At 25.8% G+C, this 22,912-nt stretch overlaps 6 protein-coding genes across 10 annotated transcripts; 5 read left to right on the top strand and 1 right to left on the bottom strand.

Annotated features, from left to right (window-relative positions):
* Nucleotides 1–9,935: 9,935 nt before the first annotated feature.
* Nucleotides 9,936–11,036, top strand: Muted (biogenesis of lysosome-related organelles complex 1 subunit 5). The gene is made up of 4 exons (XM_035875891.2): nt 9,936–10,005; nt 10,121–10,203; nt 10,590–10,778; nt 10,856–11,036. The coding sequence occupies exons 1-4, from the start codon at nt 9,987–9,989 to the stop codon at nt 11,021–11,023; spliced, it is 459 nt and encodes a 152-aa protein (XP_035731784.1). The 5' UTR covers nt 9,936–9,986; the 3' UTR covers nt 11,024–11,036.
* Nucleotides 11,037–11,151: 115 nt separating this feature from the next.
* Nucleotides 11,152–12,862, top strand: LOC118445869 (vacuolar ATPase assembly protein VMA12). Of its 2 annotated transcripts, XM_085656664.1 has the most exons (3): nt 11,152–11,584; nt 11,657–11,910; nt 12,725–12,862. In XM_085656664.1, exons 1-2 carry the CDS (start codon nt 11,167–11,169, stop codon nt 11,905–11,907), a joined length of 669 nt encoding a protein of 222 aa, XP_085512790.1. In that variant the 5' UTR covers nt 11,152–11,166; the 3' UTR covers nt 11,908–11,910; nt 12,725–12,862. The 2 variants fall into 2 exon arrangements, with proteins under 2 accessions (XP_085512790.1, XP_035731783.1); XM_035875890.2 differs by lacking the exon at nt 12,725–12,862 and having other exon boundaries at nt 11,657–12,035.
* Nucleotides 12,398–13,380, bottom strand: Chrac-16 (chromatin accessibility complex protein 1). Its single transcript, XM_035875672.2, has 2 exons — nt 13,234–13,380; nt 12,398–13,010 (listed from the first exon to the last, which is right to left on the bottom strand). Exons 1-2 carry the CDS (start codon nt 13,366–13,368, stop codon nt 12,618–12,620), a joined length of 528 nt encoding a protein of 175 aa, XP_035731565.1. The 5' UTR covers nt 13,369–13,380; the 3' UTR covers nt 12,398–12,617.
* A 518-nt stretch (nt 13,381–13,898) lies between these two features.
* Nucleotides 13,899–21,657, top strand: eEF1delta (elongation factor 1-delta). 4 transcript variants are annotated; one of them, XM_085656661.1, is made up of 10 exons: nt 13,899–14,036; nt 16,149–16,290; nt 17,265–17,528; nt 18,321–18,419; nt 18,771–18,870; nt 19,107–19,288; nt 19,660–19,729; nt 19,807–19,932; nt 20,051–20,235; nt 21,597–21,657. In XM_085656661.1, exons 2-9 carry the CDS (start codon nt 16,189–16,191, stop codon nt 20,203–20,205), a joined length of 1,098 nt encoding a protein of 365 aa, XP_085512787.1. In that variant the 5' UTR covers nt 13,899–14,036; nt 16,149–16,188; the 3' UTR covers nt 20,206–20,235; nt 21,597–21,657. The 4 variants fall into 4 exon arrangements, with proteins under 4 accessions (XP_085512787.1, XP_035731693.2, XP_035731694.2 ...); XM_035875800.2 differs by lacking the exon at nt 21,597–21,657 and having other exon boundaries at nt 20,051–20,399; XM_035875801.2 differs by lacking the exons at nt 17,265–17,528; nt 21,597–21,657 and having other exon boundaries at nt 20,051–20,399.
* On the top strand, nt 13,901–15,913 carry Snm1 (DNA cross-link repair protein snm1). The gene is made up of 2 exons (XM_035875799.2): nt 13,901–14,036; nt 14,605–15,913. The coding sequence occupies exon 2, from the start codon at nt 14,624–14,626 to the stop codon at nt 15,806–15,808; it is 1,185 nt and encodes a 394-aa protein (XP_035731692.1). The 5' UTR covers nt 13,901–14,036; nt 14,605–14,623; the 3' UTR covers nt 15,809–15,913.
* Nucleotides 21,414–22,372, top strand: Sf3b6 (splicing factor 3B subunit 6). Its single transcript, XM_035875968.2, has 3 exons — nt 21,414–21,467; nt 21,597–21,715; nt 21,797–22,372. Exons 1-3 carry the CDS (start codon nt 21,435–21,437, stop codon nt 22,020–22,022), a joined length of 378 nt encoding a protein of 125 aa, XP_035731861.1. The 5' UTR covers nt 21,414–21,434; the 3' UTR covers nt 22,023–22,372.
* The last annotated feature ends 540 nt before the right edge of the window (nt 22,373–22,912 follow it).

The raw sequence follows: 22,912 nt of genomic DNA, 5'->3' as shown, positions 1-22,912 counted from the left end.
GATAAGGATATTGTAGTGTTTATATAATAACTAATTATAATTCATATATCTCGCACATTGTTCGAATGTTAATAAATTATTAATTTATATTTGTCGAAAGATGATGTGACACGATCAATATAAAATAAATTCAATTTTATCTTTCGAAAAACATAAATCACAAATTCAAAAGGGAATAATTAATAAATATGATTATTTTTTTTTTGTTCATTCTTTATTAGAACTCGTGAATATCAATCCTTTACCATTTTCGTGCGAAAAAATTATTTAAAAATGAATTAATATATTCAAAATTTGAAATAAATATAAATGCGTTTCAACAAGTAGATCATATCCTGATCTAATAAATAAATCAAAAAATAAGAAACCATTTATGAATAAATTTCCAATGAAATACACTCAATGCTTTTCCAGTAATTAATTACAAATATTTTTTAATTAATTAAAAACAATCACTCGTTCAATCTTCGGATCTTTCATTCTCGATATGATTGAGTGATCTGAGGGATTTAAAAATTCACTTACTACTTAAGAAGTTCTGCGATGGCACCAAAACACTCGTCCACGATTTAAATCGAAATTGAGGCTGGATGATTCGTAGGTGGTTGAACATGAAATAGATCGACATCAAAGTTAATTGAGATACTTTTCAATGATTTCACTGACTTTATCACGCTATAGATATTTTTTAACGAACGGTCACTGAAGTTAATTTGCGAAACTCTATTATCTTTTATAAAGACAATCTGTGCGATTGTTAAAAAAAACAATAAACTTTGCGAACAAACACTGATTTTAACGATTGCATTGCACGCAGTCGATGCAAAAACACTTGTTGTTTAAATCGCGAAATGTGAACGAACAAACACTGTTTTTAATTTGCAATATTTTTAATTTACCGAAACAGATACTCGATTACACATTTTTGCTTCGCGTGCTTTTGCATTAACGTCATGAAACAGAAAAATTAAAATTAATAGTCATTGTTACAATAAGAAACTATAAATTATTGAAGAAACGTTTGATATAAAAATATATTTACTTTAAATATTCGTTGATACTTGTAGCATAGATATCTTGAGAGACTTTCGATGTTTACTGGTCGGAGGACAAAGGAAAACTAATCTGGTAATCATTAAGTTAATAAAAGGACCGTATATGTTTATATTACACAAGGCTAACTGCTCGGAAATTAAATATTTTTAAATATTGAAATTTATTATTAAAATTATTTTAAGTTTTTCGCGCGTTTCCATCTTTTTAATGTTTAAACGAATGTACTATTATTTAAATATTACTTTATTATACTCCATATATATTAGAGACTTTATAAATGATTGAATAATTATCGAAATTATTAATTTATAAGTTTTGACGTTTAGAAAGTAAGAGTGTCGATGTTCACTCGTCAGATTGCAAAAGGAAACTAAGTCGGTAATCCTTAAAGTTAATAAAAAGACCGTCTATGTTTATATTACACAAGGCCAATCATCCCGAGATGAAAATTTCAAAGTATTAAAATTTTAAATTAAAATAATTATAAGTTTCTCGCACTTTATCGTTTTTTAATGTTTAAACAAATGTAGTATTGTTTAAATATAAATTTTTTGTACTCCGTATACATTAAATATTGTTTAAATAGTTTTAAAGTTATCAAAAGTATTCATTTATAAGTTTTCACATTTAGAAAGTGAAAGTGTCGATATTCACTGGTTGGATTGCAAAAGAAAACTAAATTGGTAATCCTCGAAGTTAATAAAAAGATCCTCTATGTTTATATTATACAAAGCCAACCATCCCGAGATGAAAATTTCAAAGTATTAAAATTTTAAATTAAAATAATTATAAGTTTCTCGCGCTTTACCGTCTTTTAATATTCAAACGAATGTACTATTGTTTAAATATTACTTTAATGTATTCCGTGTATATTTGAGACTTTAGAAATTATTGAAAAATTATCGAAAGTAAAAAGATCGGATATGTTTATATTACACAAGGCCGACTATTCTGAGATCAAAATTATTTATTAAATTAAATTAATCCTTTAAATTAAAAGTATAAAATAAAAAATAAAATACTTCTGAAATGTATCAAATTATTCAGCAATTACGTCAATTACGTCAGCAGTGTTTGCGTTGTATCGTTCATAGCAACGAATATCAGTTGTCCAAGTCTCACCACGTGAAGGTAACTGTCTATATAGAAAATCTAGTTGTAAATAAAAAAAAAATACAAATAATTCAATAAAATTATATTCAGTATTCTCTAAAGAAATTATAAATCTGTACATATACATAATATATGTACAGGATACATATCTATTTAATTATAATAAAATCGAATAAATATACATATAAGAATATAATATTTTAAACGATAAAGTATATATATTACGTACAAGATAAGAGAGATACTATATATCTTCAGGATCCAAGAATACTGAATTTCCTAGAATTTCAAGCAAAAAATAAAGTTCATATTAATGCTGGTCACTACCTATCTCTTTCTATATTAGATTGTGCTTTAAAGTTATGTATTTAATTTAATATTTTAAGTAGACAGGTAGGAGTTAAAAACGATCACGTTATATTCCATGGCGAGCTCTTCTGCATCGTAGTATGTGTGTATAATGAGATCTAAAAAATTGTAAAGTTGTATTAATAAAAGAAAATATGCATATACTCTAAATATATATATATTTTTATATATTCTAAATATATATATATAATATATATATATATATTTAGAATATAATAAATTCTTCTTATATATATATATATATATATATATATATATATATATATATATATATATATAAAATGTAATTAGTTATTAATTATTAATTGGAATATCAAATAAAATGCAAGGAAATTATTGATACTGCCGTTATGATAAAACGGTCCTGAAAAACCATAGCAATTTTATTTTTGCGAATACATTTTAGATAAAGCTACGATTTGCTGAAATTATTTATTAGGCAATTGATTAGTATAGTAGAGACAGTTAATACCTTAATAAAATTGTATTAATTCTCTGTAATTACGAGGAGCACGTAAATTCCGTGGAATCTTTCGTGGATTCAATTGAATAAACATAGGCGCCAATTCGCAAGGTCGCAAGGGATGACGATTATCGCAGTGCATTCACAAACATTACCTAACTAACGGCTATTCTGAAAGTATATAATTTTCTAATTTATTAATTTATTATTAAAACTTTTTTGAAGACAATTTATAAGCATACACATTACCAAAATAAATAATTTTTTTAATTAAAATTGTGAAAATAATTAATTAAAATGAGGAAAAAATATATGGGAAAAAGATGAGAATTTGCCATACGTTTAAATATTTAAATCGAACTTTACACCTTTGCATTAATATAAATCAAATACAAACGTTTAATCAGTTAAATTTAAAAATGATAAATGATGAAGAAGATATTTTTATTTTATTTTTAATGAATTTTATTCCTTAATAATAATTTATAATTATTTAGAAAGATATTATTGGATTAAATATTTCTATCATTCGTATTGCTTATAGATTAAAAATTTTTTAATTTTATAAATTTAATAATTTACAATGATTTAAAATAAATGAAAGGGAAAAATGAATTTGAAGATAAAAAGAAAGATAAGGATGAAAGAAGGTAAGAAAGTAGGTCGGAAGGAAAAGCAAAGCTCGTATCGGGCCGAGTAACTGCGATAATTAATATCAGTTTAGAGAGAACTTAGTAAATGCAATAAGTTAATAAGCAGAGAGCAAGGAAATTTCATGCTCCGATCGAGCGTTTCCTGTACAGTAGCGAACTTCTATTTTCTCATATTTACGCACATGTGTGTGTATGTGTGTATGTGTGTGTACATATATGTATATATATAAATGTACATGTATGTACTTCTATTCGATCTCGTTACATACTTATAATTCTTTTTATCAACGTTTTCATGATTAAAAAAAAAAAAAAAATCAAACATTATAATCATATTCTTTTCTCAAAAAGAAAATGAATTATGATCAAATCTGACACTTTCTTTTAATTGTTTTAAAGAAATATTTGAGAAAATATTAATATCGTTGACATTATTCCTAATATTTTCTGATCATCCATTATGATGATCTGAAAATATATCCATATATTATATGATTTATATGAATTTGATCATCCATATATATATATATATATATATATATATATATATATATGTTCATATATACATAAATAGATACATTAATGTAAGTGCTTGTTCCAGTAGATAATCTTCTCTTACAGTTGCCGTTATCGAGCAAAGGCAAACTTATCTGTTCTAACCGTGGTCTAATCCTACTCTCTGAAACTACCTTACGTTTTGAAGTCTTCCTCATCTATCCCTTCTATGCTTAAGCACTTGTATTTGTTGGACATAAGGCAAGGAGCAGACCAAAGTACCCTACGCCGACTTCAATTTTGATATAATGTTCGAGGTCTATGTTAATCGATGCAATATGTAATTAAGAGAGAGAGAGAGAGAGAGAGAGAAGGAACAATTTTGGTTCGATCTTATCTTCTTTGATCGTACAACGATAATTTTTTTTACAATGATGTTCCTACTTCTTTATTTAAATTTTTAACTATAATTCTATGAAGAATTAAACAAAATTGCGAACTATGTTACCTTTTAATCTGTAAATATGAACGTAAATGTTCCCTTGTACACAGAATTTTCTACCGAGCAATGGCGATTCATTCAGTTTTTTACATATTACTTATTCTTAATGTCTGAAATGAAATTAAATCGTTTAATCTTTTAATTATAATGAAATATATAAGAAATATTTTTTTACTTAAAGGATCAGTGAAATCTTATATCTAGTGTTGTCGTACCAATCAAGATTTTTTTTAATAAATTAATAAATGCACAATATCGAAAAGTATGTTTGATTATTTAAATCGTTCTACGTAGTGATAGATCGATAGCTTTTATAATCTGAAATAATAAATAATTAATTTTTAATCTTATTCGTATACATATATTATTCGATCTCCTTTTGATATTAAATAACAAAATGTAAAGAGAGAAAAAGAACAAATGTAATTAAAAGAAAATATTAAACGCCATAAGATTATATCTTACGTTAATTACAAATATGAACATTCCTGTGGATAAATGCAAACCATGTTGATAAGTGTTGAACGATCCATATCTAATCCATAAATTACATGGCTATGATATCGGCGATATCGAGTACACAATTGCAAGTTTACATTAGGTTTGGCACGTAACGTGTGCGAATCCCAAACATGTCGTATGTATCTACCTATATATATATATATATATATATATATATATATATATATATATATATATATTCATATACATGTAGACACGTAGATACACTATGTAAAAGCTTACGTATGTTCAGATCGGCTTAAGACCGACAACGAAGAAGCTATTCGCTTTCTCTGCAACATGAGAAAAGAGGATATTACCATGGGAAATCCTTTAACACGAAATCCACAGAGCCGAACTTCGTACAACCAACCTTATTATCAGCCTACTATAGATCTATTAAACTATGAATAATAGTGAATTTTCTTATAAAGATTAACGATATGTACATACGTCGGAAATTGCATTATGTACTTACATTCTACTCAGTTTATGATTTAAATATTTTTCCTTTACTGTATCGTCGTTTTCTTAACATTCAAGACTTCAATACTGTTCCTCTATATCGCTCTTCTCCTTTATAAAACAATGTATTACTAGAAAATTTGTTTTAACGTTTATAAACAGCTCATATTTTTCTAGAAAACATAATAAAGTTTCGTACTCTCTCCCTTTCTTTCTCTCTCTCTCTCTCTTTCTCTCTCCCTCTGTCCCCCTATCTTTATCTCTCTAATGTTGATATAATGCAATTTATTTAAATGCAAAAAATCTTACATTTCTTTTACACGATGACAAAACATTTCTCGAGAGAACATATTAATGAGAACTAACTAATGAGAGAATAATTGGAATAATTACGATATTACAATGTACGCTAAAGTAAGTTCGTTACTCACAAATCTTATCCTTTTCTATTTGTCTCTAATTCTCTTTCTTCCTCCCTCTCTCTTTCTCTTTCTCTTTCTCTTTCTCTTTCTCTCCCTCTCTCTCTCTCTCTCTCTCTCTCTCTCTCTCTCTCCTACTCTCTGAGTACTCTCTCCATTTATATTTAATCAAAAATCCGCTTACTACTTTACCCGAGCAAACCAATTTTAAGACGGAAATCTAAAGTTTCCGCGTTTAAAATACATCTAACGACTGAACTTCTCATAACAAGATATGACTACAAACATTCTTTATTAAATAAAAATTATGTTAGTAAGTTAACAAAATTCAATAATAAAAAAGACTAAAAATAGACAGATGAAGATACAAATCGAGTTGACTTAAACATTCGAAATCGTTGATGATAAGAAATTAAATTACGTGATATATCCAATAAAAATAATCATTAAGTGTTACCGCAATTTATCATATATGTTCGAATTTTCTATATGTGATCTTTCATATTGTTTTACAATACGTAATCAGTTAATAATTGTTTTTCCAAATAAAATATGAACGATGATTTCGTAATAATTAGCTATCATTACGACTAATGGTACTGAAGTTATAAAATTTTTTAAGTATTAATAAAACAAATATTAATTAAAAAGATATATATCGTAACCAATTATCCAAATATATGTGTCCCGTAATTTCAATATCAATTCTATAAACCATTAGGACACAACCAGTTTTCAATACCTATTAAGCTTTTCTATCTTATGAAAGGAACATTATTTTAAATTGAATTAATTTAGCTATCGCCAAATCGTATGGAATCATCACAATAGCATACATGAAATTTCTGTTACAATACATACATACATACATACATACATACATACATACATACATACATACATACATACATACATACATACATACATACATACATACATACATACATACATACATACATACATACATACATACATACATACATATATATAGGTATATATATATATATATATATATATATATACATATATGTATATGTATAATTATGTATTAATGAATATGCTATAACTACTTGATCATCATTCCTCGATATTCCATTATAGTCTTTGGCCTTTTATCATTTATCAAACGAAACTGCTTAATTACCTTCCCTCCTTTTACTCTGTTCTGTTTCCAAGAACTCAGTTTAATTTTGCGTATTCTGTTCCACGGTTCTCCATTATCTTCTCCTCCTCTTCCATTTCACGATTTATTTTAATCCCTTTTTCCGTTCGAAAGCATCCGTTATTATCCGGCTCCAGCAGTAACTTCGAAATTATTGTCCGATTCGCTATTGACCATTACAAATCTGAAAAAATAACGTCATTTATTTTAATTATATCGGCATTCTTTAATTTAAAATATATTTTCAATTAAATTATAGAAAAACTTAATATTAGATATTCATGTATTAAAAATGTAAAAAAAAAAGCAAATGATTAAAATCGTTTTAATGGAATATTCGATCATATAATATAATCTAATTCCAACTCATCGTCTAGATGGATAAATCAGCGAGTATCAGGCATATTTCTCGTTACAAGCTAATAAAATATACATATATATATATATATATATATATATATATATATATATATATATATATGTGACGTCATAACTATTGACCGATTCGTTATTGATCGTTATTAATATCTAAAATCTTTACGTCATTCATTTAAATTACGTAGAAATTTCTTAATTTGAAATATATTTGTATTTATTAAAAATTTTTAATTTATTATAAAAGGTAAGAAGAAATTATTAAAATTATTCCAACGGAATATTTCATGATATAACATAATCTAATACTAACTTACCGTTTAGACAGATAAATCAGTAAGTGTCAGGAATATCTCTTTCTCTCTCTCTCTCTCTCTCTCTCTCTCTCTCTCTCTCTCTCTCTCTCTCTCTCTCTCTCTCTCTCTCTCTCTCTCTTTACAAGTTAATAAAATATACATGTACGTAGGCGCCATAACGCGAGAGTATTGATTATTATCGTATTCTGTCTGAAATTATTTACGTAATATATGCTTACTTAGGTTTACGCCCATCCAGGTGGTACTGATGCTTCATCGTGAACCTCAGAATATTTGATTATGCGATACATTAGTAAGTAAACGATCTCTGATCTTACATCACGATCGTATCTCATTTTACTTCATCTATTATGCTAATTTTTATTGATAGCTTCATTAGTATCGATTTTTCATTGAAATATTTTTTTTAAAGACTCAACAAAACGCCGAAAAAGGTTTTACGCTATTCTAATACTGTTTTTGTATATAAAAATGGAGCATGGATTTTTTTATATTATTTTCAAAAAAAAAAAAAAAAAAAAAAAAAAAGAGGATTTAGTAACAAAAATATCAATATATCTTATTTATTTTTGTGTGGGAGGAAGTTATATATATATACATATGATGAGTATGTTTACGTTTGTGTATTTATCAGTGATCAATGTCCATGCTAGTCGGAAACATAGATAAGTGATCAAATCGACGATAAGTCAGACACTTACTTGACGTTGAGTCACCAGTGGAGCTTCTCGTGGTTTTCGTCGAATTGGAAACTAAACTAACTTCCTGTAGTTAGTTTCCTTTTGGAAGATCCACAAGACTTAGAGAGTAACGGCACGTTTGTCACGTAGAAAGGAAACCAGTGAATTAATTGAAAAGATTATACACGTTACCTATTCGTTATGTTTTAACTAGAAAAGCTACCAGAGAAATATCATAATATTCACATATGTACCATTTCAAATGTACTATGGTATAAATGACGTTGTACGTATGCGTATAAATAATGACAGAGATAAACTAATAATTTTACTATGAAATTCTCTTTTGCTTTTCTAATGGCATATATTAAAATAAAAGTGATAAATATAATATCTGAAAAATAAAATTGTATGTTTAACAAATAAAATAAAAAACAAAACAAGAAAAAAAACAAAAAAAAAGAAAAAAGAAAAAAGACTACATACATTCGTAATAATCGTTGATCGACTGATGATAAAAACGTAAATTTCTTTGAAACATACTGACGGTAGTTAACGAAGTAAAATTATTTTAAATATCATACGAAATAATTATTATTATTTAATGTATTAACTGACTATAATTATAAATATAAAAAAAAAGAGTAATTAATTATGATTAATTCTCTTTTGTATTGTTCCATGATAATATCAATTGGAAGCTTTACAACGAAAACGGCGAATAATATTGTATCTCTTATAAGGATTTGCAAATCGATATTTGTCATTTCATTCAAAAGCTCCTGATCATAATACCTGACGTCTCAAATTCTACGCAATTCTATGCTCTTCCTTCTCAAATTACTTCTCTCACAATCAGTAATTCACACGTAACATTAAACGATTTGTTAAACGATATTCTAGGCATCACGTCGAAGTTTCACGATATATTTTCGAATAAAAGTAGAAATGATATAAAAACGTATCATGACAATGGAAGACGTTCTATGATTGGCTCTTATTTTCTCGTTCTATTCGATAGATTTCAAATATATCGTAGAAGAAATAGGTTATACATCATTTTTAAAATATATTAACGTTATAACAACAATAATATTCAATTGTAATTGTAATAAAATTAATTATAATTTTTTTTAATAAATTTATTAAATTATAATAAATGTATTAATTAACGAGAAGAAAATTTAATTTAAAATACGTATTAATTATAAAATAATATAAAATCTATATTTCAATGAATTCTTGTTGAATTGTTACTTTTTTTTCTATTGATTTTATATTGCATTATCTATTTATTTTATTTTATTTAGAAAAATCGATTGAAGATAACTATACCACGCCTGCGCAATGTATTATACTCGATCATATGATTGAACCTCATTTGTGTTACGTTCACGAAGTATTTCCATCGACAGCATGGCGTCCGTTATCAAAGGTTCGATCATGTAATAATATTTGAAAATTAAGAAAGAAAAATATTCTAAACTTAATAACATATTATTATATCAAAGATGATTACAATGACATTATTCGAGATCACGTTTTCGTAGACACGGGAGAAATTTGGACTAGACTCTTTGAACATCGACCATTTATCCAAGGAGAAGTAACTTTTTTCTTAAGAGAATTTCAGGTAAATTAACATTCTTCTAATATAACAATTATTAAAAATTATTTCATTATCAAAAAGAAATCAAATAAATTTCTCCCTTGAGTCAAGGTAATTTATTTTTTTTTAACTTTATAATTTTCTATCTACATTGATACATATATAACCTGACATTTGTAAACATAATATATTTAAATAAAACTTGCAAGCATCAAAAGTCTTTCCTCATTGTATATGTATATATATATATATATATATATATATATATATATATATATATATAAATCTATATAGATATATATACCTATTCTTTAGTATAATATTGTAATATTAAGAGATGAATAAAATAGTTATGCAATAAGATTTTAATTATAAGAAATTAGTATATTTATTGATTTGTATTTTTTTAGGAAAAGAGAGACGACGGAGAAGTGGAAAGACTTTTCAAAATTCTTGAATATTCAACGGAATTAGACCAAAATCAGTTGCCACGTGCTGAACAACTTGGAGATTGTCATTTACCAAGTTTAAAAGCAAACATTGATGTTGCACTTAGTATGTGCGAACGAGTACTTCAGAGACAAGAAGAATTTGATAGTGTACGTACTTCAAAAATAGGAATAAAAAAATAATTCATTTATATGATAACTATTTTATAACTACTTGTATATAACAGGATTTTGCTTTGCAACATAATAGAGAAATTCGTAAAGCGGAATGGGAAAAGTTTATAAATGATATGAGCGACAAATGTCAAAAAGTGGATAAAGCCTTTCAGGACAAAGAAAACGAAATCAAAGAATATTATATCGATTTAGAAAAAAAGTTACATATTACACCTTGATTTAATTAATATCTTACATTTACAGCTTCCAAATATTCTTAAAATAATTATAGTAGTGCCACGTACACATAAATATTTAATATCATTATAATACTAATATTATTTTTTGAAAAATATCTATACCATTTTTATACGATATAAAAATGCCTGTAGAAACAATCGATGATCCATCCATATGTGTGAAACCAAACACAAAATTAATAGACTTTGTTTGGAAATACATATCCGATGTAAATGATGCCCCACCTGGTATTGCTACTTTAAAAAAGAGTAATAGGAAGAAGTGCAATGACGTTTTATTGAAATTAAGTGATATAAATTGGTTAAATAATTATTTACAAGAATATAGAAAAACTGCAGCTAAAAAAGTATATTTACATGAAATATTAGAGGATGTTGATGTAATATTACCAACACCAAAAATTACACCCAGAAATCCTGAATTGGAAGCAAGGATACAAAAACTGACAGCGCAACAAAATGCAAGAGAATATAAAGCTATGACTAAAAGTATTGATTCCACACGAAAAGATTTACCAGAAGATACATTGGCATATCAAAGTAAGAAATAATATTTTGATTGGTACTTTATTATTTATATGATTAAATTATTATTCCATTTTTTATTTACAGTGAAGCAAATAAATAAACAACTAATTGCTGTTGCACAATTTATCTTCTCTGTATTAGCAGGATTTGCATTTGGTTTCGTTGGAGTAGAATTAATAGTTGGTAATTTAGATTTTGGATTTAGACTGTTACTGGGTATAATATGTGCATTAGTAATTGCTTTGGCAGAAATCTACTTTCTGGCTATTAAGTTAAATGAAGACTGTTATGATGTATTTTCAACGCCTAAACCAACAAAATTACATCAAGAATAAAATGTAAATCATACAAGAATATTTTATATTATCTTATAAATGTGATTTTAAAAATTATAAATCAATATGTTTTTGTTATTAAAAAATTTGGTAAGGCACATAATATTTTTTATATTCTTAAACTAATTATAATAATACTAATGCATTATATTATATATATATACTTATAATAATACTAATGCATTATATTATATATATATATGATATAATGCATTAGTATTATTATAAGTACTATATACACATATAGGTAATAAAATTGCATACTGCTTTTTTCTTTTATTTTATTATAAAAATTATCAATTCTTTTAAATAAATACACGTGCGCATTATAAAAGACACTATTTTACTGTAAATACACACAAATTAAAAATGATAATTTTATTGAAAAATATATGAAATATAAAGATTTAAAAATGTATTTCTTTCAAAAGAAATATTTTTTCTCTAAAAGTAGTTGAATTAACAATATTCAAGTGAAACAATTAATTTTATATTCTTTGTTATTCTTAACTTTGACTAAATTTTTCATATTTTTGGTCACTCATTATTACAAATAATATGATCCATATTAATTAATAAGAATCATATAGACATAATTTGATGTCTTCAATAAAATATCTTAAAAATAAAATTGTAGACTAAATATCTTCTAAAATACTTATTAAGCATAACCTATGAATATAATAGAATTTTATTCTATTTGTTTATTTCTACCTCTTAGATTCCTCTTCGCTGTCACTTTTAACACTAGCCTCACTTTTATCACTGAAACTACATTTACCATTTTCTTGTGTTTCTGTTTCATGTTCACTACCAGATGAGTTTTCATTATCTTCCTTATTGTCGCTATTAGAACAAGAGTCAGTATCAGATTCGCTATCACTATCTGAATCTGAGCTACTTTCAGAAGAACTACTATTCGATGATTTAGATGCCATCATCTCCTTGAATTGCCTTACTGTAATTTTTCGTGGCATTATTTCCCGTAAAAATTCCAACGTATCATTTGTTTGTACAACTTCTGCTAAATGCTTGTAATCTAAATTATTCCCTTTATTATTTTGCATATGAGCTTCTTCTGTCAGATAGTGAATAAACAATTCCTAAAAATATAAAAACATTTTTAATTGACAAATAATATATATATATATATATATAATTCTAATTTAAACATATATAAACATAATAATGAATAAAGATAATGAATAATATAAAATTATAATATTTTTAATAATCCCGCCGTAAAATACGCAAGTCGGCTTAACCACCGTACTCGAATGCATTTGCATCTTTCGAACTTCCGTATATTTATCATAAAAAACTTACTGTAGCTTTCGTAACTAAATATAATCCGTCTTGTCCAACTGTATCGACATAAGGTGAACTTTTCATTATGGTTTTTACTCTTGATATAGGTAAACGTAATTCCTTCATTTTTGATGGTATACCTTGCGCCGCCATTTTTAAAATTAATCTGACAAATCAATACAAACTGAACGACGCTAATAGAAATTGACTAGCGACGTACATATCGAACTTCGTTACCCGCCAATTTTAAATGAAATAAATGTTTCAATGATTTCATCGATATCGTTGAATTTAAAATTATTATTTTACGTAAACTTTGATATATAGTTACAATTTTTTTATTATTTATTATTAATTTAATAAGTCATTTTTGTTTGTCAATAAGATATTTAAAAAATATTTTTATTTAATTGTTTATTCCTTATTATCTAATCAAATACATTTGAACAGTGCAATATAGATTATATGTAAGATAACAATTTATTCGGAAATGAAATCTTGTATGAAAAAATTTCCATTCTATTATTTTTCAACATATATTTTCATTTAAATTCGCGTATCCTTTTCGCGTGTAAGGCATCATCAAAATATTCTATAAAACAGAAGCTAGTAACATTTCGAGAAATAGTTACGAAATCTTCCGCCATTGCTTTGTCTGTTTCTCTTATAATATTTGTATGCATAGGTACTTCGCTGTTTTCTCCATTTGATTTCTAGATCCGGTACAGACTGATTACACGTGGCAGATTGATCAGGAGTAACAATTCTTGCGTCAAATTTTTGAAATTCCTTGTGCCAACATATATCAAACGATTATTAAGGTAATTATATAGTATTTTATTATAAAAATATGTAATGTATATGGTCTTAATATCTGGATTAAAATTATATATATATATATATATGTGTGTGTGTGTATATATGCATACACATAGAGATGAATGAAAAGATCGATAACGCACATGGTTAACTTGAAATAATAACGATAAAGAATACATTTTTTTTTTTTACATGTGCAGACAATTTTACTTATAATTATTTTATTTCTATTAATTTTATCGTGTGTGAACTACGAAATATATAACTGTGTGTATATGTGTGTGTATGTGTGTATATATATATATATGTGTGTGTGTGTGTGTGTGTTTGTGGATTAGTTATATTTAAGCCTACAATAGCTGGTTCAATAAAAATTCACGAATTTAATTTGTTTTAAATTCAAAACTAGTAGAAAGATCAAATAAAAGGAATATACTATAAATCGTATTTTATGGATTTCTTTATAGAATAATCTTTTAAAGGTGTTTACGTATATATCGCATTTCCCTTATCTTATTAATCTGTAAGAGGTTAACGGTATAGTTGGCACATTTCGTTTCTATATTACAGGTATATTTCAAATGGCACAATGTCAACTTTTCTTGGGCTTATCGAGGAATTACCAGCTATCTCTGTGGATTCATTTAGCGGACAAAATCTTGACTCTTCTGTATTTTTTCTTAGTCATTGTCACATAGATCATATGAATGGTTTAAATAATTTATTCTTTGAATACTTAGAGAAATGTAATAAGTATCTTTATTGTAGTCCAATTAGTAAATTAATTCTACAAAATAAATTTAGCTTAAATGAAAATTGCAAAATAAAAGAGATTTATATAGACACTCCAGTCGTTATAGAATATAATGATAAACAGGATAATAATCACATTATTGTAGTAATAAGTATTTCAGCTGGGCATTGTCCAGGCTCTCTCATGTTTCTCTTTCAAAAGCAAGATAAATTAGTGCTTTATACTGGAGACTTTAGAATTAATCCAAATGATTATTCAAAATTAAGATCTTTGCATGTAAAACAAGGCTACAGATTACTTCCAAAGAAACTTGATAAAATTTATTTAGATACAACTTTTTTAAACCCTAACTTTTCTTATTTACCATCTCGGAAAGAAAGTATAATAAAAATACATCAAGCAATTAAGGAATGGCTCGATCAAGACCCAAGGAATGTTGTTATGCTGGAATGTTCTGCTCTTTATGGTTCAGAGTTTCTTTACATAGAATTATCAAAGTCTTTAAATATGAAAATTCATGTTAAAGATCTTGTGTACAATACTTACTGTTCTATTACTGAAATAGCTCCCCATATTACAAATGATTCTAACAGTACTCCTATACATGCATGTACTAAAAAATCAGATCGATCATTAAAGTGTCGTTATGATGTAAGCAAAGAAAATATATTAATTATTGTGCCATCGGTATTAAAATGGCAAGGAAAAGATATATCAAAGATAGCTGAGTGGGATGAACACAGAGAAAGAACGTATAATGTATGTTACTCCATGCATTCTTCATTTAATGAGCTTAAAGCATTTATACAATACTTTGAACCTATGGAAATATTTCCATGTGTTTGCCCTACGAATCAAGAGAAACAAATTTATGATATACTAAATGAAATAATGACTAAATCTACTAATCAAACATTGAAAACGAATAAATCACGATATCAACTAAAGTTATCTTGTTACAAGACAACAAATGTCAATACTTCTGAAAATATTTACTTTAGCGATGATGATAGTTGTTAGTGAGTATTATTGTTATATAAATCAAAGGAAATTATTTTTATATCATGTGCTTATGACATAAACTATTTTAAAATATGTATATGTATATATAATTATAGAACTATTTGACATTTTTGTATTTTTATTTAATAAACGTAACAGATTTTATATTATTATCAATTATCTAAGCATATTTTTTTCATTCATTTTATCTGTTTTCTTTCTTGTGTTTTAATTATGCATACATCAAGAATTTTTTTGCAATATATTTTTCAAAAACAACTTTTATAACTTTAAATATTAATATCTTATCAATAATGATATAATTATATAAATTCTATCAATACAAATTTTGTTACAGAAATTATTATACTTTAGCTTCAAATATAACTGCAGTAAATATGGCAACAGCAACAGCAACAGCTCTTACACTTGTGAAGGTATGGTTTGACAAGCCATCCTATGATAAAGCAGAGCGGCTATATTTTGAACGAAGGACTAAGGTAAGAAATCATTGTTTCCATCTGGTTTGTTGATTTATTTGAAATTAAAAAAAAAAAAAAAAGACCAATAAATTTTTGAATTAGATAAACTATTGCAGTATATAGTAAATGTCTCATATACAAATTCCCCTAAATTCATAATTTCAATTAATATCTTATCTTCAGTGCGTATCATGAGAAAATGTATAAATATAAAACTATTAGACATACATTTATTATCATTGCTCCCAGCATCCACAGCTAATCTGCACAAATTTTTCCTTCACTTACAATTTTATATTCATGGGTTTGGAGTATGCTATTTAATTAACCACTAACATCCTTAACACATATTTGAGGGAATATCTGGTGATGGGTAATAACAAGATATTTTTAATACTTATCCGTGTGTTCTCCTGAATTTTTATGATGTTGGGAAAATTTGTTAATTGCAAACTAACTTTATGTATTGTATTTTAAGCTATGATGCAGGTCAGCATAGGTATTTTCACGATAAAATATTTCCTCAAAGAATACAACACTGAGAAAACTGAACAGTGGTATTCTAACTATACTCGAAAATCTCTTACATATTATATTATGAAAACATTCCATATTATATGTAGATTCATATTACACAATTTACATACACATAGATACAATTAATAAATGCGTGCATATTGTGCTATAAAAGTTCACTCTTACATATCTTTTTATAAATTACATAATATTAATATGTAGTCAATTTTTTTACGCTTTTTGTGCTCTTAGCAAGACTTTATCTTGTATTTGCACAAAGAGAAACATGTTTTAAGATGATGTCCAACAAGATTATAAGAAGATATGCTCTTAACACTCATAACTCTGTAATTAACAAGCATAAAGACGTAATAAATATTGCTTCAACGAAATCAAAATCTGGAAAATCTAAAAAATGTAAAGACAATAAATCATTACTCCCAGATAATAATGTATCTACTGATATTTTAAAACAGAATAAGTACCAAGTAAAAAATTTTAAAAATCTTAAAAAAGAAGATGGATGTAATATATTAAAAATGGACAATTTGGATATCATAGAAAAATGTGATGAGATTTGTATGAAAAATGAAGATATTAAAGTTAGTAATGATACGGTTACAAAGTGTCTCTCAAAAGTTAAAGTTAAAGAAAAAAAAAACAAGGCTGATACAAAACATAGAAATAGAGGAAAGGGAAAAAACAATATTAAGGAGCAAAAAGAAAAATTGCCTAATCAGGTATTAATTTTGATGTATTAGAAAATTAGTGTTATATGTATAAATGGCATGTATAAATGGCACATTTTTTATTTGACTTCAGCACAATCACAATTTTAGTTTACTGAACACATTTTTTTTATTATGCTTATTAAAATTTTTTATTTAAGTAAATCTCCATTTTCATATATACTAAGTAAGTTATTTAAAATAAACATAGAAGTGTATAAAGAAATGTATAATAAAAATATACATTTCTAATTTTATGAGAAAAAGAATCGACAATCCTTATCTCAGGAGTTAATTTTGGATGACTTATCTGATATATCTTATATATATAACAATATATATATATGTTGTTAGATTATAATTTATTTATTAATAATTTTCATTCCAATTAATATTACTATATTTGTTTTAATAAAGCATGCTTGCATTAACAAATTTACCTATATTTTCTTGCAAAAAAATATTTATGACTAATGAGATTTAAGTATTAAAATTAATAATAATTGATATGACCAAATTAATGACAATTTGATTTATTTAGTATTTAAGATTTTTTTGGTGATGGTTATCTATGGGACTTAACATAATAAAACTGTTTTTAGTGCTTGCTTCGTTGTGTACAAATTATACGTAATTCGTGCATATGTGTAAACATAATGCTTAATGTCTATCTCCACTTGATCAACAACCAATTATTTTGACTCCTAATATTTTAACTCTAAAATATATTAGTGGAGATATGACATAGATTGGATTGACTTAATCAATCTGCTGTAATTTAACCTTTAATATCGATGGATATAGAGAAACCAACAGTCCACTTGTCCAATCCTACCTGCTGGTGGAAGTTTAGCCAATGAAGTTGCCAAGGCACGTCAACATATTAAACAATCCTTACAATGTGTGAGTACAGTACTCATTTATCATAGTAACAAATTTTTATGTTTATCAAAATAATCCATCTTCATGTCTGCTTATAATTGTAACATGTATTATTAGTCAAGTGCATATAATATAATTATTATTTAATACCTAGCTAGCTTAAGCAGATGTCACATACACACATAGAAATACTTTTGTCTCATTAAAAATGTTTCTTATATTAATGTCTTACTAGTGACATTTTTTTTTCTCATGATTCAGATTTAGTAAATTAATATTAAAAACTTGAAATAAATTTTATAATGTGTAATTTAAATTTAAATAAATTTAATACAAGGAAATATATTTAATATTTTCTCAATACATTTATAGATGGATGATATTGCTGCACTTACTGCAGTATCTCATTCCAATCAAGATGTTGGATCACGCATAGCTACTCTTGAGAAAGATAACCAGGATTTACGAAATGGTGAGAATAAAAGAAATTTTTACATTAGAAATTCTACAGATTAATTAATTAACTGAATATATTTGATAAATATTATATCATAAAAAGATAGATGATAAGTTAGATTTTATAAATTTATATATTATTAACCTATATATAAATCTTATTTATATATTAATAAATTGTATCTAATTCTAATATAATAGATAACAATATTAAACAATAATTCATATTATTTTAACGAACTTTATATATAGTTGTTCAAGAATTGAGATATATTATTGAAAAGTTGGAAAAACGTGTAGAAGTACTTGAAGGAGAACAGATACTTTCATGTCCAGTTTTAGCAGTTTGTCCTGCTAAACCCGATAAGTTAGAAAATGCATTAAATAAAGAAGACGATGATGAAGATATCGATCTATTTGGTTCAGATTCAGAGGCAAGTGAGAAGATGGAAAAAAAATTTCTAAGTTTGTTACATATAATAATTATACATACATATGATTGATATAATTTACTAATAGAAATATCAACATTTTACTCAACATATATTCTGTAAGCCACAAAGACATGGAATGCTTCTTTAATTTTCATTTTTAGAATTTTTAAAAACAAAAACAAAAAATATCGCGTATTTTTATTAATCAGTATACACCAGATATTCCCAAGACACTAATATCAACCATATAAAGTCAACCATTTCTTACCATTCTTGACACAAATTTCAATACAAATTGTAGTAACTAATTAACGGAATTATCTCGTGAGATAAATTATAATCACCAATCCTATCAATTTCTAACTTATTAGGGTGAAGATGCAGAAGCTGCTAAAATTAGAGAAGAACGTCTTGCTGCATATGCTGCAAAGAAAGCTAAAAGTGAGTTAGTTCATATATTCTTTTTTTTTTTTTTTTTTTTTTTTTTTACAATGATCTAATGTATTTCTTATAAATAGAGCCCGCATTGATTGCTAAATCTAACATAATACTTGATGTTAAACCGTGGGATGATGAAACTGATATGAAAATTATGGAGACTGAAGTACGTAAAATTGAAACTGATGGATTATTATGGGGTGCAGGTAAGTCCAATGAGCTATTCAATTACAATTTTATGCTTTCAGCATTTATATATATATATATATAACAATTAATATGTTATCATAAATTAATAAAACATCTATGATTTTATTATTTCAGCCAAGCTTGTACCACTTGCTTTTGGTATTCATAAACTTCAAATTTCTTGTGTTGTGGAGGACGATAAAGTGTCTGTCGATTGGTTAACTGAACAAATACAGGAAATCGAAGATTATGTTCAAAGTGTTGACATTGCCGCTTTCAATAAAATATAATTACTTCATTTCGGGCAAATATTATGGCAGGTATAGTTACATAGAAACACGGATTTGCTGTGCCATCTTTTCATTCCATTAGAAGTTCTAATATGCACGTGTATGCTTATTTTACGCTATACGTGAAAATACTTAAAAAAGAAAAAAAGAAAAAAAAAAGAAAAAAATTACTATAGAAATGCCCATAGAAGAAACATTTAAATTATCAAACTTTTCTATTAGTCTTTTGTTTCATACTCATAACTTGTGAAAAAAAAAATTAAACACAAGTAAATGATCTCTTAAAAGTTTGAAATTAAAAAATTATATAGAATCATTCGAAATACGAGCTTTTAATTTAAAACATTGACATTTTGATATAAAATGTTGTTCGAAATAAATTATAAATAAAATTTAAACTGTGTAACATATATACTAAAATCTATCATACTTGAAGCACATATATAATGGATTGATATTAATAAATTTTTAAATGCTGATTTTATATATTTCGTAATAAATTTTATTGATATAAAAATTTTTGACATATATTTCTTCATATATAATAACTTCGATTAGTAATTAATTACGTATAGAAAATAAAATAAATTTCTAATGATTATATAAATTAATGATAATATATGTTATTATAATTTATTTTACAGTAATAATTTATTTTTGAATTTCACTAAAGACAAATTTGTTTTATATCAAAATCTGTTAAATTAATGTATTTCTTGTTTTATGTTAACCATTGCAAATAAAATCAATAACACCAACATAACCTATCTTCTTAAATTGAAACCACAAAATTGATTATATATATATATAATATATTATATATATATAATATATATATTATATATATATATATTATATATATATATAAACAATAAAAATGTGTAAAAAGAATTTGATAATTATAAGAATTATCTGCTTAATGATTTTATACTCTTACTCGCCTAAATATTAATTTTTGCTTCGATAATTACTTAACATTAATCATATGAATTATTTTTTAAATTAAACTTTAAAAATCTTTTAAGTATGTAATAAATAAAAATTAAATAATAAAATAAAACTATAAAAAAAAAGAACTAAAAATAAGATCTACTTATGTTTCTCGTAAATCCTGTTTAAAAAAGTAATGTTGGTCACACTGTCGTTAGCTATATTACGGTGTAGCTTGTGTCTGTGTGTTATTAAACGTGTTTACATTTTTTAACGAAGAATAATTTTATATCAACAAAATGACTATGGCTATGTTACAACGTCGAGCCAATGTAAATATTAAAATAAAAACGAACTAATAAAACGATTTGTTTATTCGAGACATATATTTTGTATGAAGTAATTTTACATAACCTAAACGTGCTTGTGTAGATATTCAAATTATTAATATTTTTTTACAGGTAAGGCTTCCACCAGAAGTAAATCGAGTTTTATATATTAGAAATTTACCTTACAAGATTACAGCAGAGGAAATGTATGATATCTTTGGTAAATATGGGGCAATTAGACAAATCAGAGTGTGAGTATTCTTTGAAATTTTCATTGATTTTATTCATATCACAATTTCAAAAATATTATTTATATTTTTATTTTACATTAGTGGTAATACAGCTGAAACTAGAGGAACTGCATTTGTCGTTTATGAAGATATCTTTGATGCTAAAAATGCATGTGACCATCTCAGCGGTTTCAATGTGTGTAATCGTTATTTAGTGGTCCTTTATTATCAAAGTAATAAAGCGTTCAAGCGAGTCGACGTTGATAAGAAGATGGAAGAAATAGATAAATTAAAGACAAAGTATAATTTGAATGAAGAAAAGAAATAACTACAAGATTTAATCTCTATGTACGATTAAATATAGTATTCACACTGCGATTATTTTTTTGTGACTGGAACATTACAAAGAAAAAGTTCCATATATGTAAATATAAGTTTCATAAGATTTAAATTGTAAGGTTTAACCCATAATATAATATTTAAAGAAAAATAATTACAAATGATGTAAATAAAGGATTCTATATTATCTTTCTAAGATCTAAAAAATTAATGTCTGAAAATGAATTTGCTTAAAATATTTGTATATTAAAAACAAATAGTTTAATTATCAATTTTTAAAAAGATTTAAATCTCGAGCTATAATTTATACTACTTTTACAATTCGTCGTGGAATGGAATATATATATATGTATATGTATATGTATATGTATATATATATCATGATTATATATATCTAACTATGGTTTTCAAACGTTTAGAATCTTTTCTTATTTAAATATTTTCTCAGCAGACAATATGATTGACACGGTAAAGCAAACTGTGAATAACGCGTTAGATAAAAAGTAAATTTGTAAGAGCGACATAACCTCGTATTTCTAATGTATATGTAAATATCATGAAAATAATAATAGACAAGTGGCCATGACATTGAATATGTCCTTTTTCAATGAAACGAACTTTCTCAATGAACGTAACATATGTTATCACCTAGTGGAATACAATTGGTTTTTGATTTCTTATTTTAAGACGAGCCTTATCTAGGCATAAGGAGTTAGATAATGTCGCATGTACGTTGTACTAATAGAAGGGACACGCGTGCGCGAGAGGAGGAGGCGAGGAGTGAGATGGAGGAAAGAGAAAGAAAGAAAGAAAGAAAGAAAGAAAGAAAGAAAGAGAGAGAGAGAGAAAAGAGAGAGAGAGAGAGAGAAGGGGAGGCAG

The sequence above is a fragment of the Vespa mandarinia genome, chromosome 4 (genome assembly GCF_050613455.1).
Source record: "Vespa mandarinia isolate Hongniang chromosome 4, ASM5061345v1, whole genome shotgun sequence".
Classification (NCBI taxonomy): Eukaryota; Metazoa; Arthropoda; class Insecta; order Hymenoptera; family Vespidae; genus Vespa; species Vespa mandarinia.
The sequence above is the reverse complement of the archived record's forward strand: the minus strand, read 5'-3'. Positions and strand labels throughout refer to the sequence as shown.

What these genes read in the sequence shown, in the direction of transcription:
- Muted (XM_035875891.2), top strand. An exon ending in TTTTCTTAAGAGAATTTCAG is followed by an intron (nt 10,204 to 10,589) that starts GTAAATTAACAT and finishes GTATTTTTTTAG; the next exon opens with GAAAAGAGAGACGACGGAGA. An exon ending in GACAAGAAGAATTTGATAGT is followed by an intron (nt 10,779 to 10,855) that starts GTACGTACTTCA and finishes TGTATATAACAG; the next exon opens with GATTTTGCTTTGCAACATAA.
- LOC118445869 (XM_085656664.1), top strand. Translation starts at nt 11,167, where the DNA reads ATGCCTGTAGAAACAATCGATGATCCATCCATATGTGTGAAACCAAAC. An exon ending in AGATACATTGGCATATCAAA is followed by an intron (nt 11,585 to 11,656) that starts GTAAGAAATAAT and finishes TTTTATTTACAG; the next exon opens with TGAAGCAAATAAATAAACAA.
- Chrac-16 (XM_035875672.2), bottom strand. Translation starts at nt 13,368, where the DNA reads ATGGCGGCGCAAGGTATACCATCAAAAATGAAGGAATTACGTTTACCT. An exon ending in ATTTAGTTACGAAAGCTACA is followed by an intron (nt 13,011 to 13,233) that starts GTAAGTTTTTTA and finishes TTATATTTTTAG; the next exon opens with GAATTGTTTATTCACTATCT.
- Snm1 (XM_035875799.2), top strand. Translation starts at nt 14,624, where the DNA reads ATGTCAACTTTTCTTGGGCTTATCGAGGAATTACCAGCTATCTCTGTG.
- eEF1delta (XM_085656661.1), top strand. Translation starts at nt 16,189, where the DNA reads ATGGCAACAGCAACAGCAACAGCTCTTACACTTGTGAAGGTATGGTTT. An exon ending in TAACCAGGATTTACGAAATG is followed by an intron (nt 18,871 to 19,106) that starts GTGAGAATAAAA and finishes CTTTATATATAG; the next exon opens with TTGTTCAAGAATTGAGATAT. An exon ending in TATTTGGTTCAGATTCAGAG is followed by an intron (nt 19,289 to 19,659) that starts GCAAGTGAGAAG and finishes CTAACTTATTAG; the next exon opens with GGTGAAGATGCAGAAGCTGC.
- Sf3b6 (XM_035875968.2), top strand. Translation starts at nt 21,435, where the DNA reads ATGACTATGGCTATGTTACAACGTCGAGCCAAT. An exon ending in TGTTACAACGTCGAGCCAAT is followed by an intron (nt 21,468 to 21,596) that starts GTAAATATTAAA and finishes ATTTTTTTACAG; the next exon opens with GTAAGGCTTCCACCAGAAGT. An exon ending in GCAATTAGACAAATCAGAGT is followed by an intron (nt 21,716 to 21,796) that starts GTGAGTATTCTT and finishes ATTTTACATTAG; the next exon opens with TGGTAATACAGCTGAAACTA.